Source organism: Wolffia australiana, chromosome 5 (assembly GCF_029677425.1).
Source record: "Wolffia australiana isolate 7733 chromosome 5, ASM2967742v1".
Taxonomy (NCBI): domain Eukaryota; kingdom Viridiplantae; phylum Streptophyta; class Magnoliopsida; order Alismatales; family Araceae; genus Wolffia; species Wolffia australiana.
In genome coordinates this window covers 15,115,880-15,133,456 of record NC_135839.1, presented here as the reverse complement: position 1 = coordinate 15,133,456, position 17,577 = coordinate 15,115,880, and the positions used below count along the sequence as shown (strand labels likewise).

Below are 17,577 nucleotides of genomic sequence, written 5' to 3'. Positions count from 1 at the left end.
ATCCCATCCGTCCTGTAGCGTCGTCCGTCATCCGTTTCGTTTCGTTCTTTCCGTTTCTTTTCATCATCGGGTGCAGCTATAGTTCTGGATCGTCCCCAACGTGGACGATGGATGGGAGGGGACCAATTTCTTCCCGTCCAGATTCAGTGCAGGGACGAAGGATGGGACAAATTTTCGTCCGACGGTTAAAAACCCGTCCCGTACAGTCCTCCTGGGACGAATTTTCATCCCGTCCCTCATCCCGGACGAAAAAAAACCCATTTTATATTTTGAATATATATTAATATAGATTTTTCTAAGTTTTTTTGGGAATTACGGAGGAGAGAATGTGAAGGGCCATATGTACAATTATTTCTGAGTGGCCTACGTTTGCACGCACGTAAAAAACAGGGACTTTCATGCAAATTATCATTGTGAGGCCACGTGGCTACATGTCAACTGTCGGATGTGAATCCGGCGGTTTTCCGTCCAATGTCCGAGACCTCCGGACGGGCAGTTTTTCGTCCCATGGGACAAACACCATTCCGTCCCTTGGTCCCCAGGATGAATTTTCGTCCCGAAACTCGTCCATATCTTTGGACGGGATGATTTTTTCTTCCCGGGATGAAAAAGTCGTCCCATCCGCCTCCCTGCACTATATGTGCAGCTGAATTACTCTAGTTAAGGCTTGGTGCACATGCTTCGTGTCCCATCCAGACCTCGGGGGGGATGATTTACTTTTTAAACGTGAAATATCTCACCCCACCCCCAATGCCTGAGATACATAAAACCCTAACATATAAACCCTAAAATTATAAGTTTACGACCATTCTCTACAAAATACACCTTATGTTCTGACCAGCATTTAGAAACAAAAACCTTTCAGAAACTAGTGTCTCAGTTTTTGGTTCCCAGGTTCTTAACTTACCTTATTTTATCCTAATGGACTATAGTTAAGTATCCTGATTATATATCAAGTAGGTCATTTTCCATCATACTTAACATTTTTTATTTTCAAGTATCATCCCAATGTTCATTGGTATACCATCATTTTCTCTTTTACACTCCATGGACGAGGTAGTAGTAAATCCAGCCATTACTTTAAAAGCTATTGAACATGAATGGATTGGATTTAAGAGCAACAAAACGGTACTTCGCGAAGCATCTGGCTCACCTGTAATCTCCCATTCGCACCGTCGAGAGAGAATAAGAAGTATAGCATGCCAGAAACGGCTGTTAGTTTAAAAGCTATTAGTTTATTTTAAACTAATATGAAAAACATATTTAGAATATATTGTAATTATTAATTTCAATATTGGAAAAAAAAACTACATCAGCGACCAATCGAAGGAAGACATGACGGGTTGGGCAACACTACACTCAGATGGAAAGGGAACGAAACTACAGACTCTATACAGATAATGGACGAAACTGGGATCCGTCAAGTTCCGTCCGTCCAGTACCGTCATCCGTCTTCACCCTAGAAAGGACTCTATAATGGGCTTACAAAACGTCGGCCTATTGGGCTTTTGCTTTAGCCCGGCCCAGGGAATCTTTCCAACAAAGGCAATCCAACGTGGCAATGGCTACTTTCGGCAGCCGTGGCAGCGTCCTCGCCGACCAGCGACGTCGCATCTCTTAAAGAAGAACCTTTAAATAAAATAAAATATAGTCATCCGACAGCTCCGTACCGTCAGATCTCTAGCAGCGAGAATCGAACGGCGAAGATTAAATCCGTTGCATTCCGACGGTGTTCGCGGCTAAAGTTCTTGCCTATACATAGTGCTTGCTGGTCGATGGTCTGGTGCGAAGTGACGAGGCGTCTGCGCTCTGCAGCAGTCGTGGCGGATCGGTTAGGGTTAGCGAGCGATCTTCCGGGAAGGTCCGGCCATGGCGGGGCACGTCGAGGAGTCGGTTCATGCCGAGGAGCCGGTGGCGTCTGACGTCGAAGGAACTTGTGATTGCCTTCACTCTTCATCGTCCGATTCAGAGGATGAGAAGTTCGAGGCGTTGGCGACCATCGCCGAGGAGATGATCTGGCGTTTTTTCGGCCGCCAGCGTCCCATCCACCATGTTCTCGGCGGCGGCAGATGTAAGAGAATAAATTGTTTTGTTTTGTCCTTGACGATCTGTTTCTTGTATGATGTCGGATTTTCTGTTCCTGATGACCTGATGATATGTTGAGGATTTGAGGATATGTTTTCTTATTTGTTGATGTCCGTATAAACAAGCTGCGGACGTTTTTTCTAACGATCTGCTTCTTATTTGATTTCGGATTTTCCATTGTTTCCATCTCGGTAGTAATTCTTCTAGACAACTCGAGGAAATGCCAAGGATTTGAATAATGTTTTCTAATTCTGTTGATGTCCGTATGAACAAGCTGCGGACGGCTTTTCCTAACGATCTGTTTCTTATTTGATTTCGGATTTTTCCATTGTTTCCATCTCGGTAGTAATTCTTCTGGACGACTCGAGGAAATGCCGAGGATTTGAATAATGTTTTCTAATTCTGTTGATGCCCGTATGAACAAGCTGCGGACGTTTTTCCTAACGATCTGTTTCTTATTTGATTTCGGATTTTTCCATTGTTTCCATCTCGGTAGTAATTCTTCTGGACGACTCGAGGAAATGCCGAGGATTTGAATAATGTTTTCTAATTCTGTTGATGCCCGTATGAACAAGCTGCGGACGTTTTTCCTAACGATCTGTTTCTTATTTGATTTCGGATTTTTCCATTGTTTCCATCTCGGTAGTAATTCTTCTGGACGACTCGAGGAAATGCCAAGGATTTGAATAATGTTTTCTAATTCTGTTGATGTCCGTATGAACAAGCTACGGACGTTTTTCCTAACGATCTGTTTCTTATTTGATTTCGGATTTTTCCATTGTTTCCATCTCGGTAGTAATTCTTCTGGACGACTCGAGGAAATGCCAAGGATTTTGAATAATGTTTTCTAATTCTGTTGATGTCCGTATGAACAAGATGCGGCCGTTTTTCCTAACGATCTGTTTCTTATTTGATTTCGGATTTTCCATTCTTTCCACCTCTGTAGTAATTCTTCTACACGACTCGAGGAAATGCCAAGGATTTGAATAATGTTTTCTAATTCTGCTGATTTCCGGATGAACAGCTGCGGACATTTTTCTATGGCGCAACAAGAAGATCTCATCCGGCATATTGGCCTCGGCTACCGCTACATGGATCTTTCTTGAACTGCTCCAATACAGTTTGCTTACTCTCGTCTGCTACGGTCTCATCCTCTCCATAGCGATTCTCTTTCTCTGGTCAAACTTGTCCGGCCTCTTCAGAAAGTAACCACCTACTTGCTCAGTTCTTCGTTGATCGCGGCATAATCATTTGTTTAATTCTCACAAAGATTAATTTACCTATCAGGGCTCCACCAAGAATCCCCCAGTTTATTATCAGCGAGAATCTCGCTCAGAACATAGCTCTGGATTTGCGATCTGAGATAAACGGCGCCGTCTCTCTTCTTAGGGATGCTGCTCTTGGTCGGGACCTGCGAAAATTCATTTCCGTATGATCCGTATCCCGACTAACCTTATGCTTTAATTTTCATTCGAATTTCCGCGGTATAATCTTCTCTTGACTGCGCATCAGGTCGTAGGCAGCCTCTTGGTGCTCTCAATAATCGGAAATTGCTTCGATTTCCTGACCCTTCTCTTCACAGGTGAAAAATCTCCCTCCCATCGAACTTTCACCTTCGTTCTAACACTTTACCTCTCATTACTTTCAACAGCGATCATTCTGTTACATACTTTACCTGTCCTTTATGAGAGGTACGAAGACATCATCGACGGTATCGGCGAGAAAGCCATGGCGGAAATTAAGAAGCAGTACGCTAAAGTTTTGAGTAAGATCCCTTGCGGGATATCAAAGTTCAAACGGCAGTAATCGCTTTTACCTTATCTATTGTGGCCTGTTAACTTTCAAAGTTGTATTTCAGTTTTAGTCTCGCTTTTAGTAGAATGTTCTGAAGAGCAAATAGAACCGTGCTTGGTTAATTAATGTCTGCCTATATTCTAGTCAAGCTCTTAGTAGAAAGCGTTGATAATTCATCAAACCTGATCTGCTTAATACTACTACAGGAAGTAGGAGAGTTGTTGCTTCTGCCTTGACCCGCCTTCCCCGTACAATTCATTCCACTGTTTTAACTCACCCATCATCGCCCCCTCAGTGGCAAAACTGGCGGCAACCTGAAACGTTGGGCCAGTTTATTACCAAATTATGGAAAGAAATGAAAGAAATTCCAGATTTATATTGCATTGTCCTTACTTGGTTTTTCGCTTGCCTCATGTCCTCCATGTTAAGCGGCCTTAGCGTGATTTTGTCTTCCTGCCCCTTCTCAGTAGAACCTTCGCCTGCCGAAGCGCTCTCACCCTTCTTCTTCTTCTCCTAATTAAAACAATCGAGTTAGTGCTAATGGCGATGGCTGGCTCTCCCCTTGCTGGTGTCAAAACCTATGCTTACCAGTTCCTTTTTTCTTTCCCTCTGTAGTAGCTCCCTGACAGGTCTGTAAGCAGCCGTTGCGCATAAGTTCTGTGATCATCATTTGCACATTTGAGGTCAAAATTTTGTAGTCTTCAAGATGAAGAGCTAAAATATTAACTTAAGAGATCTGTGATGGATCAGGAGTTGGAAGTCGGATAGGATATCAGATGGTCCAGATTGGGATTCGATCAATTGCGCCAATTCTGATCATGATCGTGATCATGGGTTGTCTTTTTCCGATCATGTGAGATCTTGATCACTCGGGCTTGATCATGATTCGATAGTTATCATGATAATTAGAGGGTGATTGGGACCCAACCTGACCAATCCCGGTGCTATGATGAGTGAAACATAACAATGATTTTAAAAAAGTACCTTGAGATCACTTCCACTGTAACCTTCTGTCATCGTTGCTAGTTCCCGGTAGTTGAGCCCTTCCTCCACCTTCTCTTTTGCGAGAAGCGTTCTCAGGATCGACTCCCGGCTTTCTACAGCCGGCAACCCGACCATGATCCTACCAAATGGCAAAGAAAAATACTTTAACCGGCCAAATTTTTAATGGGGCATGTTAAAGAGATAATTGACTTATACCTGCGTTCAAATCTCCTTATAATGGCTTCATCGAGGTCAAAGGGCCTGTTCGTAGCAGCGAGGACCAGAATCCTCTCCCCCGGCTTTGTAAGTAGGCCATCCCAGTGGGTCATAAACTCGTTTTTGATCTTCCTCACCGCCTCGTGCTCTCCTACTCTGCTCCTTTGTCCGAGCATGCTGTCCACTTCGTCCACAAATATGATCGTAGGAGACACCTTGGCAGCCAAGGTGAACAGGGCCCTCACATTCTTCTCATCTTCTCCAAACCATTTCGATGTGATGGTGGACATGGAGACATTTATGAAGCTTGCGCCCGCTTCCTTGGCTATGGCCTTGGCTAGCATCGTCTTCCCCGTGCCTGGTGGGCCAAACAGTAGTATTCCCCTGCATGGCTTCAGCAGCCCGCCTTTGAACAGATCTGGTCTGCGGAGTGGAAGCATCACCAACTCTTCTAGTGATTCTTTGATCTCATCCATTGAACCTATGTCGTCAAACGAAACTCCGATTTTGCTTGCCGGGATAACCTCAGACCTTATCCGCTTCTCAAACTCGTTATCTGGGGCGACTTCCTGAACAGTGGAGAATGATGTTTGGTCTTTTTTTTCAAAAATTCGGAAGTGTATTACTTGAATTGAAGTGTATATCTACCAACCGCTGGTTTTGCTGCCGGATCTCCACCCTCTTTCTTCTCAGGATTCTGCCCATCTTTCTTGCTTTTGTTTTCCGGATTTTTCGCATCTTCCTTTTTCGGATCCTACGCAATTCATAAAAAGATGAAGTTCAGGAAATTTTCAAGAAATTGAATAAACATGGTGACGAGAAACCTTTGAAGTTTCTGCGGTGCCTCCTTTTTGAAATACGTTTAGTCCGTGGGAGAGACTGTTTCAAGACCAAAACAAAATATGTGAAACTGGAAACATATGTGAAATGATAATGAGTTTTTACCTTTTGGAAGAAATAAGGAGCTTTCCATTTCGATATTCGGGGACTTTGTTGTTCATGAGATGGTAGGAAACGGCTGACATTACAGCCTCTTCTATATACATGCCTAGAGCCATGGTATCTGCCAAGCAGATGGAACCCAAGTCATCGCATTCCAGGTCGTTCGCAGCAAGTACCTCCAGGATATGGTTTCTGTTATCCTGCAACTTAATCAACTTCATATCCGCTTCTAGCTTATAATTCCAGCTGACCATGAGTTCGTGATCTTCTGGCGGACTTATGGCAATGTTGTATGGGAACAGAATCTTGAATCTTTCCTCCACCTCCTTCTCGTCCGGCTCGTAGTCGTATATTCTTGAACCAATCACTAGCACTGGTCCTGTTAACTTGTGCAGCATTTTTTGGAACAGTGAATACATTCTTTGCGACCGAGATAGGACCTTCTCCACGTTCCGTACGTATAGGATGATGGGGCTGACCTTGGCCACCGAGAGTAAAACCTTAACAAAGAAATAGTTATTTGTCCTCAATTAGTCTAGTAGTGTCGACAATAAGGGTTTAGAAGGAAGAGAACAAGCAGACCTTATAAAGGGATTGTACAAACATTTTCTCGTCGAAGCACCAACTGCTGCAGCGCTTCAGGGGAACGACTGGAGAGTAAAATTATGAAGGAGGAAATTAGTTTTTGGAACTGGGAAAATGAAAGAATCGCGTTTATAATATAAAATTCTTAAATAAAACACCCATATTTTATTTTTATCTGTTACCTGGGCTTCCAGTATGGGTTTGAGAGGCAAGACTGCTGAAATTAGCAACTGCAGAAACATTTCTACGCAGCTTTGGCGCGTCAGGTCCCTCATTCCCCCTATGAATTGTAACATCTTGCCGGGATTAGGACATGGCAATACCACTCGCTAAACTTTATAGAATCGTATGGAGGATTTTACTTTTTGCTAATGTCGACCCCACTGCTCTGTCTCCGTAAGGTGCCTGCAATTCGAAAAAAAAGGGAAATAAAAATGAAATGACGTTAAGTAGTAGCAAGACATTTTCATTCAGAACTGCATGGAGATGATACTGTGTACCTTTTGGTTCCTCCTTTTGTGGGAGAATAGCGAATGAACCAAACAAAGAAGACATTTTCTCAAGAGTGGTCTCCGATATCGATCTTTTAAAACCCTGCAGCAATCATATTACAAATATAAGTTGTAGTGCATATTAAATGCTTATGAAAAAAGTAAGATTCATACGGAAGGCGCTTGGTTGTTACTCCCGTACTTGCTCTGCATCTGTAAAATCAATAATGGAAAACTTAATTACCGACGTTAAAACACTCGTTCAGGCGAACGAAATTGCCACCTTTAATGAAAAGTCAGTGACATCAAGCAGCAACAACTTGGCCTCGACGAAGTGGGCCAGAGCCTTGGCAAGCATCTGAGGGAAAAGCTCTTCACGAAGAAGAGAATGATTTTTATTTAATAATCAATCAATGGATAAATTAATACTGATGAAAAAGTTCTGAGCATGCCAGTAGGCCCTGATAGCAGAATAGCGCGGCTCGCGGGAGAAAGATTCCTCGTGTACTTGGAAAGATCCCCTGGTTTGAGGTGGACGTAGGCTGCGCTTGTGAGTATAGTACGTGTTTGGTCGCTGCCATCATGAGATAAATAACGGTCAACCGACGAGAGAGTAACGGGGTGAACGCTTGAACGCAGACCTGAGATAGTACGGGAACTCGTCGAAGGTGACGCTGCTGTCCTTCATGTCTGCTACTTGTCTCAACAACTCCTGCTCGACGCGCTCGGCGGTGACGCCGGAAGCCAGAGAAGCATGCGCTGACGTCGTCCATTTGTCGGAGGCCAGCCCTAACCCTAACCCGACGCCCAGCCCTACCGCAGAGATAGCCGTGATGATGTGCTTTTGCTCCATCTCGGCGAATTCTCGCACTTTGAATCCGTTAACCTGAGGATTTCACCGTTAAACACTGCGTAAAATTCATCCACAGATGATACAAACCTTGTTTAAAAGAAAAACACTGGATCGGAGAAGAGATCTCGAAGTAAGAGATCGCCGCAATGGTATGCTTCTGCTTCATCGCGACGAATCTCTCACTTCAACGCTTACATCAGTTAACCGGCGGATTTCACTGTTAAACAGCGTCTGAAATTCATCCGCAGATGATTCAGACCTTGCTTAATCGGGAAAAACAGGATCGGAGAAGAGATCTAGTAGTTTGGAAAAGATCTTGATCGGCTGTTGAAAGAACGCGAAATATGGAACCGACTTCGCAGATCGGATTCTGTTAATCGTCTCGTTACCTCCGCGGGATTCACCAGGCGTATGAATCAGATTCAGAGATTGGTGTTCGCGTATCGGCGCTGCGGGCGGAGTGCAGCGGACAGGAAAGTAGGGAGAGAGGAAGACGACGCTCGTTATATACTACTTTTGGCGGCGAAGTCGGTTACGAATCTCACGCTAGTTCGTCTTAAGACGGGGTGATCAACTTTTAAAATTCACAGAGCGGTGACCGTATCGCATCCCTGGTTTAAATTTCAATTCGCAAGAAGAAAACTCGACCCGATCGACCAGATGGACGGGATCTTGACCGTCCATCTTATCCCCTACAGTCATTCGGTCACCCGTAAACTTTTCGATCTAATCGATCGGCTGGCCGTGAATGTCGCCGCTCCAATGGGGAGCTGACACGTGGACGTGGGGTTACCGCCTGTTCGAGCTTGAATGCGGACGGATTTGCTCGATCTGGTTTGAAATTCTTCTCTAGGGTTGGCGATCAGTGCGACGGTAGAAGATTATCGCCGCTTGAGAAAGAGGTAAGATAGAGATGAATCTGTAGGATTCCTTTTTTTTTTTTGAGAATTTATTTGGCATTTGATCCCTCCGCCGCGCTGTGATTTGTCGCTAGTTCCGATGTTTTTGAATTTGCTGTTTGCGTCCGTTACTGCTCCTCGATAATGCAACCAGTTGGCAAGAGACGGCAGCTTTTATTTCGATCCCCAACCGGAATTCGAGTAGCTTTCGATCTTGCCAGAAATATAATAGAGACAGTCAATGTTCGTCTCAAAATAGAACTCGATTGCGAAGACCGCTTGACTGAGCCTTGATGCGCTGAAGCACACTGGCGCAGTGGAAGATCCGCCATTCACTTTGCGAATCGATGGATTTTTCTAACAATTTTTGGCTGTCGAACGATCGTTTAATCATCCCAGAAGTCCCCAAATGGACTCAGCACGGGGACGGTCTTCGAATATGGTTGTATTAGGATGTGACTACAGTAATAATATCGATGTTTTAATTTGGGAACAGTATATATTCATTTATTTACTACAAATTTTACGAGATTGACCATTTTGTGCAGTTCTTCTCGTTCCTCATCGGAGGTGACGCTTCGACGACTGGGGCTAGGTAAGATACTACCCAGATCTTCCTGTCTGATCTTCCAAAAACTTCGCTCTCGGCTTGAAGGTTTCAAGGCGGAGATCACTTTCGCTAGCAAACAGGTTGTTTGTCAATCTTTGTTTTCGATCAGTCTCAGAGATTCTGCAATCCCCACATCAATATAGCTTATTTTTTGAAAAGAAACTTTCAAACTTATGTTTCTTGCGCTCTTTAGCAGACGTTTCGCCGATGTCCATCCTTTCTTTCTCCATGCCTTGTCCATAATTAGAGAAGGATAATGTTCTAATCGTATTCCGGAAGAATAACATGTTGTTTCTCTAAGGAATATATTCGGTACCGCGCGTTGTTTTTGTTTGTCTGATTTCTGATAATTTCATTGTAGTTTCATGGAATCTAGTTTAGGGGAATTTTTATATTGCTAAAGAACAGTTCCTCGTGAATTTTCATTGCTTTTGTAGGCCACTTTTATTAGAGTATGTTTCCAGTATCATCATCCTCTGGGCATTCTCACCCATGGTTTCAAGCGTTACACCCGGCTCAATCAGATTTGGAGTCGATTTCTGATGCTGCGACTCTTCACAATAATCTGAAGAGCTTGAAAGAGACTCTCGATCTAGTTAAAGCAGTGTATGAACCATCTTATGTCGTAAATTTCTTTATTTTTTTTTATTATAGGTTGGTAACAAGAACCATGTTTCTATGCAGGCTTAAAGAAGTCGATGCACTCCGTCTAATCAAAACATCAGAAGCCCTCGATGGTCTACCTTCTAGCCTATCGGATCAGAAGTTTGTCAAGGGGATGATTGATTCGATGAAGAGTAAAAGACTGGATTTAGATATTCAACAGTCTCTAGCAAAAGAAGCTGTGAGATCATTGACGATAACGCTGAGGGATCAGATTCATCGTCTAACTCGTATATCTTCTGAGAAATGCTCCTGGGAAGAAAGGTCCTTGGCCACAAGGTTATCTCAAAAGCTTCAGAAGTACCAGCGGAATAAGAGATGGAAGAGAAAACGGCGAAAGTTAATAGCAGAACAGCTCTTCAAGGTCAGGCATTTTGTGAACATCTCTGAAAATATTCTGTGATGGTTGATAGTTTTTCTTTATTTTTTAAGCAGTATTTTTTCTAATTCCAACAGGAACGTGAAATGCACGATAAAGCTGACCAAGAGGTCGACGAGTGGAGAGCCAGAGAGATTGCCAAGGATATCGCGAGACGGAAGGTAGTGAATCCTCTTCTCACATAATTAATGAAGTACTCTGTTTCCCAATATGTCTGTGGGCGTTTCATATCGTCATACTTTATGATACTTCTATCAAGTTATAAAAAACGGATTGAATTCTTTTAATAGCAAGGGATGTGCAGATATTCCGAGTTTGGGGCATTTAAAAACTGGAGTTCTTGATGTGAGTTATTAGTCAGCTGCATGCAAAAAGCCGCTTGGATCCTCCTTCCCGATTTTTCAGAGTGTTTGAATTCATGCCAGTATAGAAGCTATTTTTGTTGAATATTGACTGCCTTTGACTTGATTGGTCGCTACCTTTTTTCTTTTTTGCGTAATTTTCTGTGTACTTTTTGAGGAAAGTATCCTCATTTAATATACTGTAGTATTCATTTCATTTTGTGCTACATTTTTTTGATTTCCCGGTATTATGTAGCTCTCTTGGTGTTTTTTGGGTTTCATGTGACATATTCATAGCCAAGTACTTGAATTTTCGATGAAAAGCCAAAGGAACTGTTGATTGCAGGTAGAGAAGATGAAGGCCGTCGCAGCAGTCAAAGCAAAAGCAGAAAAGAAAAAGATAGAATCTGAGGTGATCGCTTTGGAATTTATTTCTTCACTGCTGACTTCAGAATCAACTAAATCGTTTATCTTTACCAGTTGACTTTTTTAAAGGAATTTGTCATTCCTCAGATAATCTGTGTTTGGTAGATCTAACTTTGCAACTCAAAATTACATCATCTTCCGAAAATTCTGTTCTTCATATTCGTGCTATCTATCTTGAGCTAATAATAAAACGTGCCATATGTCAACAGTAATTGCCCTTTGGAAACATATCGCTATTGTTGAATATCTTTTGTTTGCCCTCTGAAGCCAAGCCATGTTTCTCATTTCAGCTTGAACTGATCTTAGTTGTTGAGAAGTTACAAGAGCTTCGCTCCATCAGGATAGAAAAATTGAAGAAACAAGGTGAGATTTTAAATTTTCTTATGCTCAAAATAATATGCGGGTCAATAATGTCTCCATTCTCTCAATATATAAATGTGGCATTAATGTGGATCAATCATAGCGTTGGTTGTGTTGTCACCGGCAAGCCCAATGCTTCCTCCAATTCAATCTCAAAACTTGAATCTTGTGCATATTGCTCTTAAGAAAAGATATCTTGCAGGTCATTTCTTCCCTGAAGAAGATGATAAGTTTCTGGAGAGAGTTCGAGCATCTGCGGAAGAAGAAGAACGCCAGGCAGCTGCTGCGACCGAGACAACAGCTGCTAAAAATGCAATTGCAGCAGCTGAAGAATCTTGGAAAATTGCAGAGGGCCGAGATATCCATTCAGACATAGCAGACGGTGAAAAAACTAACTTGTCATCACCTGCTGGAGAAGATATAAAAATACCCACCCTGAAAGAAGATGATGGAAACTCGGCGATTGCATCACAGAGGCCGGGCCCTGACACCAGTTATGATTCTTTAGCAGGCTTGCCCCTTGAGTTCTATCATTACTACCATGGCAGTAACAATGATATGGGCACACTAATCGAGGTAATTTTTTGAAAATCATAGACTTGCTGACTTGAGAATGCCTTCCTTTCTCCTTCCATGGCTGTATTGCGCTATATGTGTGCAGGTCAGACGAAATTGGGATGCTTACATCAGGCCTGGGGGAAGGTTTGCATTATCTTGTTTAATTAAATAATCAGTTAAAACTTAGAAAACGGGTTTTCTAATTTTTTTTTTCTATTTGATGTACACTCAGTCGTATACCCGGACACTGGGTTCAGCCCCCTCCACCTTCTGATGATGTATGGGCGTCCTACTTGGTTAATCATCGCGTGGTTTAGGATCTGAACGTGGCATGTAAAGAGCAGGTGGACAGGTCAGTACATGGATATTTACTTCTTGTTCTACAATTGAACTATATTTTTAAGCATGCCATTATTGCTGTATGTGGCTGTTCGTTTTGGGGTTTAATTAAGGCGATAATTTCTTAAAATGTTGTCTCTGAGCTTCAATCCTAGAAGTCGATAAAAACCCGTTTATGAAAATTTTCACACTAACTCCTTCAAATGCTGAAAATTTTTATTATCATACTAGATTAATTTTCACACTAACTCCACCAATAGATTGGAATGTTTTTTACTGGCCAGACGTCACTGAAATTTTCTTCTTGGAGCTCGGACTTCCCTCTTGATCGTAGCATTCGTTTCTTCTGTTGCATTGACAGATCAAACTGGATAGACGAAAGTACCATAAGATTATTTTATACTTCCATGAACCTCAGAAATAATTTGCCTGGTATAAACCTTGAACATTCAGTATTTCTTTCAGAAATTAATCATCCTTAGTTCACTCACTAAAATGCTCTTTCGGAAGTGATGTGTACTATCTTTAATTGATGTTTCCTTCAAATTCGTGATCTTTCAGCTTATTCTTTTGAGGGAGTGTGACGAAGCGGCTTCATTGAAAGGAAGAGATAGACTTGAGTGTAAAGTTCAATGTTGTTAGAATTAGTAAAGTTAGAGGTGTTTAAAAATTTTACTTGTCTTGCTAGCAATATTTTGCCTCTGAAAATGCGAGTTATTTGCAAATGACTTATTTTGGAAAATAAGTATGAGAATCCAAAAAATACCCCTAATGTAATCGTGACAGTACCAATATGTGGTCATGGAGCAAATTTAGCTTGATATCTCCTTAATTTACGGAGTCGCTTGGAGCTGAGATTGCCAATGGGGAAATAGAGGTCGAGCTTATTATACCAAGGAGCAAAACCTTTAGTGTTCAGTTGGGGTCCTCATATGTACAAATATCGTCATGCCATTTCAGAAAAGGGGTCCATCTTAGAGCTCTTTAGGGGTTCAAAACATTGATAGCAGGAAAAGGGGTCCATTTCAGAAAATATGTCATTTTCTTTAACATTGATATTGGCAATTTTACCTCTTGCGCTATCTTCTCCTTATCGAATGCACTCCAATGTATTACATTAAATTTTACGGACTTAGCTTCGAAATGAGTTTCTTAATCGTGTGAATGTATATATTGAATATATTTTATAACTGATGTCAAGCCCACTTTTTTGACTCAGGTTTATAAATGGATCATACTAGAAAGTTTTTATTCTTATTTCTCGACATTTTGTAGCTGGTACTAATATACAACAGTAGAGAGTAGAGCAGACAAGATCGCACAGATATTTAGATGATGCTACTGCACCTGGTTATATATTGAATATATGCTACTGCACCTGGTTACTCAATAATAAGTAAATTTATCCATAATAGTTTGCTCAATTGGTTATAATGGTTATCTGGATAAAGGGGGTCTCTGTTATTGGTTCAACCTCCCGTTATTTTTAACATATTCTTACTTACACTATTAATACCTAACGCTACTTACACAATTTATAGGGTGAAGTTTTTTGAATGATTTCTGCTTTTTTAGAATACTCCAATTTTTTTATGTTTAAATTTTCCCACATGAAATAAAGATAGAAGAACCAGATACTAAGGACGGGGTGTTGCTGAGAATGAAATGTGGTGTTTTTTAGTATAATGTCCACTTACAGGAAATATGTCATTTTCTTTAAAAAACAATATCTTTTTTAAAAAATGAAGTATTTAAATAGTGTGAAACCCGAAGCTTAAAAATTCTGCTCGCTTCCTTGTAGCCTAAAATTATTGCCATTTCAGGTTAGTGATGAAATATAGTAAGGCGTTATATAGCCATTTCAGGTTAGTGTTTTGCCCTTCTGATCTCCGGAAGAAAACAAGGGGATTTCAGATGATGGATTTTAAATATCTGCGCGACATTAAATTTTGGATCGATATTGTAGTGCTAAGGACGCAGTGGATACTAGTATTAGATATCGGAATCCAATATCCAGATATCGATTGATTTCTCTAGCAACATGCTGGCCACATGGAAAGAAAAATCTGTATGGAAATGATGTGTTAATATTTTTAACTGATATGTGAATATGCTAGGTAACATTGAATGCCTATCACCTGATCCGGTGATGGCATACCCGAGTACATTTCTGGGTCGGTCATCTAAGTCCCCCTGTTGACATTGACTTTGGTGGTTGACGTGCCTCAGTCCAGGTTCCTTTTTGGTCATAAAACAGGCAAATTATTTTAATGGTACAATATATTAATATAATTTCAAAATATGTAGCATGTAATTAAGGTATCTTACAGCCTGATTGGATATCATGTTGGATATCGAAAACAAGCAATGTCAAACACCAATATCTGGTATCGTAACCCAATCTCTTAAGCTTCTTGAAGTATAAAATGTTTTATATATCAATCCAAACAACATGCCTCAGTCCTCTCGAAATCTTTTTCTCCTCAATTGGTGTCCCTTATTTGGAGTTCAAAGTAAAAGGACATTAATTTCAAATTTATGTTACCTTGTTTGACATTTGAAATATAAGAATGGTATTCATCTCTTTGCACTTTATTTAGTTGCAGGTTAATCTTAAAATGAATTAAACATAAACAAATGGTAGGGCCTTAGAATAATATTAGATAAAAAACAGTTCAAACAATAAGAACAAGGTACATTTTATTATGCTCTAGAATGTATGATATTGCTCTTTGATGGACCAGAAATAACGGTTAAATATATCGTTTAATGCTTCTGGTTTATACAACATTATTTGTAATTTCCTTACGAGCATAGAGTGAGTAAGGGTTGAATCACAAAGAGCAAGTATTGAATAGATGATTTTTATCTTTAATTTCTATTTTTTTAGAATTTTGACATTGAATTAAGGGGAAAAATCTAACTTAATGAAAGCAAACTTGATGCCGGACGTTGTCAAGGCGTCGTCCGGTCGTCACCGAGGGTAGTCGCTCGGTATTAAATAAGGATCTCTATCGGACAACGACGGGAAGTGTCGTCCGATAATGTGGATGAGCAGATATGATGATGGCGGAAAGTGCGAAAGTCCTAAGTATGGTACGTGCAAGTGCCGAATCATGGGTGTGCCGTCCCCGGGGAGCTGACGGGGTCGCCTAGGGGAGGATAGTCCAGACCACCCGAACCTCGCCCGAGGGGTTTGAGGGCGACTATGTGGTCGAACAGGAATGTCCCGCTAAGTTGCTCACACTCGTTGGGCGAACCCGACTCGTACCGGCCAGGTAAGACTCTCGAATAGATCGTCGTCGTTTTCTCAACCCGTCTCTGTCACCTACGTCTAACCCGAGCGCGGAGGAGGCAAATCGAAAGTATACTGAAGTAGATAAGAGACATAAAGGGCAGTAAAGGAGGGTACCTTTGTCGCGTCCGGCGACTGCTATTTCGGTAACCCGCAGGAGATTATAACGGAAGGCAGCACTGGCACGTCGGCGAGAATCAGGACCCGCGGAGGTGCTGGCGGGGTGGTGACGTGACGGCGGGCGAGGCGTCAACGGGTGGGCGTGTGCGGGGTGACGCGCACGGGCGCACCGTGGGTGGCACGCGCAGCGCGGGCGCTTGAGCAGCGCCGATCGCGGGCGCGGGTGCGGTGCACGCGCTGGTGCACGCCGGCGAGGCGTGCCGGGGAGCGGGCGGCGACGGGCGCGGGGTCGGCCGCGTCGGTTCGCCGGTGCGCGGGTGACCTGCGCAAGAGGCGGCACTCGCGGGCGCCGGGACAATGGATCGCCGATGCGTGGGCGGAGGAGCGCGCGCGGCACGCAGGCGAGACCTCTCGCGGGCGCGGGCGGCGGCGACTCGCGCGCTCGCGGAGGGCGGTGCAAGCCCGGGCGTGCGGGTGGCTCGGCTGCATCAGCTGCAGACGGAGTGGGAGTTGGCGGGTGGCGGCGCAGACCACTGGAGGCGCGGCGGCGGTGGTTCGCGCGGCAGAAGCGGTACGGCGGACGTCGACCAGCGGGCCGTTCGGCGGCAGCGGCTCGTACAGCGGTGAGTGGCGGCGCGGCGGCGCGACGGCGCGACGGCGACAGGCGTCGCAGCTTCCTCTTCTTCCTTCTTCTTCTTCTTCTTCCTTCTTCTCCTTCCTCTCCTCAACGAGAGTGACTCTTTGACTTCTCAAAACGTTATAACTTCAAAGAAAATATCAAGAGTACTTTGGGGGGGGGGGGGCGCCCCACCCCTCCGTTATATGGGAGAGAGGTAAATGGGCCCCTTAAACTACAAAGGGAAAAAATAAAAGGGGGTTTACTAAGGCCCACTAAGGGAGGGGAAGATATCCTCATATTGGAACTTCCCCTCTCTACATCGTAGATGAGAAGACAGTTACGAAAGACGAAAAGTGCAAGAAAATAAAAGATAGATGGGATCAAAGGGGGCGCATCGTTACCCGGGATATCTGAATCCGGGTGCGCGCGTCGTCGCTTTGGCTTGTCGTGCGGGCTGGACGCGAGTGGGTGGTGAGATCGAAGGCGGTGCCGACTCCTCGAACAATGGTCCTGCGGTCTCGGACGGTGCCGCGCCATCAAAACTAGAGAAAAGAAATTTAAAATAATTTTAAGAAGGTCAAAGAATATTAATTTCATTCAACCTAATTTATTCAGATTGTATAAAATAATTTTGAGAATTTTAATATGACTTTTTAGTAGAAAATTACTAATTAATGCTAATTGTAAATATCTTAGTCGACACTTTGGGAACATTAGGTGACAGTAGACGGAGATGGATGTGAGTGGACTGGAGCATTTGTAAGAGATATTGTGCTGATTGCATTGGAGACGATAGTGGATACACACTAACGAGCGGATACGCACTGGTGAGCGGCGGAGTGGGGCGAATGACGATGATTTTACTTTCGCTGATGTGATGGAGAAGGAGGTGTATACACGGAGATGAGCGGTGAAGTTGACAGTAGAAAAAATTCAAAGACGTAAGTTAGAAAAAGACCAAGATCACATTAACCTCTTCGTCATGTGCCCAAAAGACCGAGTGGTTTTTTTACCTTCA

The 17,577-nt window shown here is 42.9% G+C and overlaps 3 protein-coding genes across 9 annotated transcripts; 2 read left to right on the top strand and 1 right to left on the bottom strand.

The window, feature by feature from the left end:
• The first annotated feature begins 1,776 nt into the window (after positions 1–1,776).
• On the top strand, positions 1,777–4,027 carry LOC144703463 (reticulon-like protein B1). Its single transcript, XM_078575631.1, has 5 exons — positions 1,777–2,071; positions 3,110–3,290; positions 3,373–3,514; positions 3,598–3,667; positions 3,737–4,027. The coding sequence occupies exons 1-5, from the start codon at positions 1,870–1,872 to the stop codon at positions 3,889–3,891; spliced, it is 750 nt and encodes a 249-aa protein (XP_078431757.1). The 5' UTR covers positions 1,777–1,869; the 3' UTR covers positions 3,892–4,027.
• Positions 3,969–8,548, bottom strand: LOC144703461 (uncharacterized). Its single transcript, XM_078575626.1, has 17 exons — positions 8,340–8,548; positions 7,739–7,983; positions 7,550–7,671; positions 7,381–7,469; positions 7,272–7,310; positions 7,107–7,200; positions 6,969–7,011; positions 6,789–6,886; positions 6,604–6,671; positions 6,025–6,521; positions 5,904–5,958; positions 5,732–5,833; positions 5,080–5,648; positions 4,864–5,002; positions 4,468–4,536; positions 4,273–4,392; positions 3,969–4,193 (listed from the first exon to the last, which is right to left on the bottom strand). The coding sequence occupies exons 2-17, from the start codon at positions 7,948–7,950 to the stop codon at positions 4,080–4,082; spliced, it is 2,430 nt and encodes an 809-aa protein (XP_078431752.1). The 5' UTR covers positions 7,951–7,983; positions 8,340–8,548; the 3' UTR covers positions 3,969–4,079.
• A 176-nt stretch (positions 8,549–8,724) lies between these two features.
• On the top strand, positions 8,725–13,698 carry LOC144703462 (U11/U12 small nuclear ribonucleoprotein). Of its 7 annotated transcripts, none has more exons than XR_013581534.1 (12): positions 8,725–8,852; positions 9,398–9,444; positions 9,897–10,065; positions 10,144–10,486; positions 10,579–10,662; positions 11,189–11,254; positions 11,559–11,631; positions 11,831–12,204; positions 12,290–12,330; positions 12,419–12,538; positions 12,887–12,957; positions 13,087–13,257. XR_013581534.1 is itself a non-coding variant. In XM_078575630.1 (11 exons), the coding sequence occupies exons 3-10, from the start codon at positions 9,914–9,916 to the stop codon at positions 12,501–12,503; spliced, it is 1,218 nt and encodes a 405-aa protein (XP_078431756.1). In that variant the 5' UTR covers positions 8,725–8,852; positions 9,398–9,444; positions 9,897–9,913; the 3' UTR covers positions 12,504–12,538; positions 13,312–13,698. The 7 variants fall into 7 exon arrangements, 4 of the variants coding, with proteins under 4 accessions (XP_078431756.1, XP_078431753.1, XP_078431754.1 ...); XR_013581535.1 differs by having other exon boundaries at positions 12,810–12,957; XR_013581536.1 differs by having other exon boundaries at positions 12,786–12,957.
• The last annotated feature ends 3,879 nt before the right edge of the window (positions 13,699–17,577 follow it).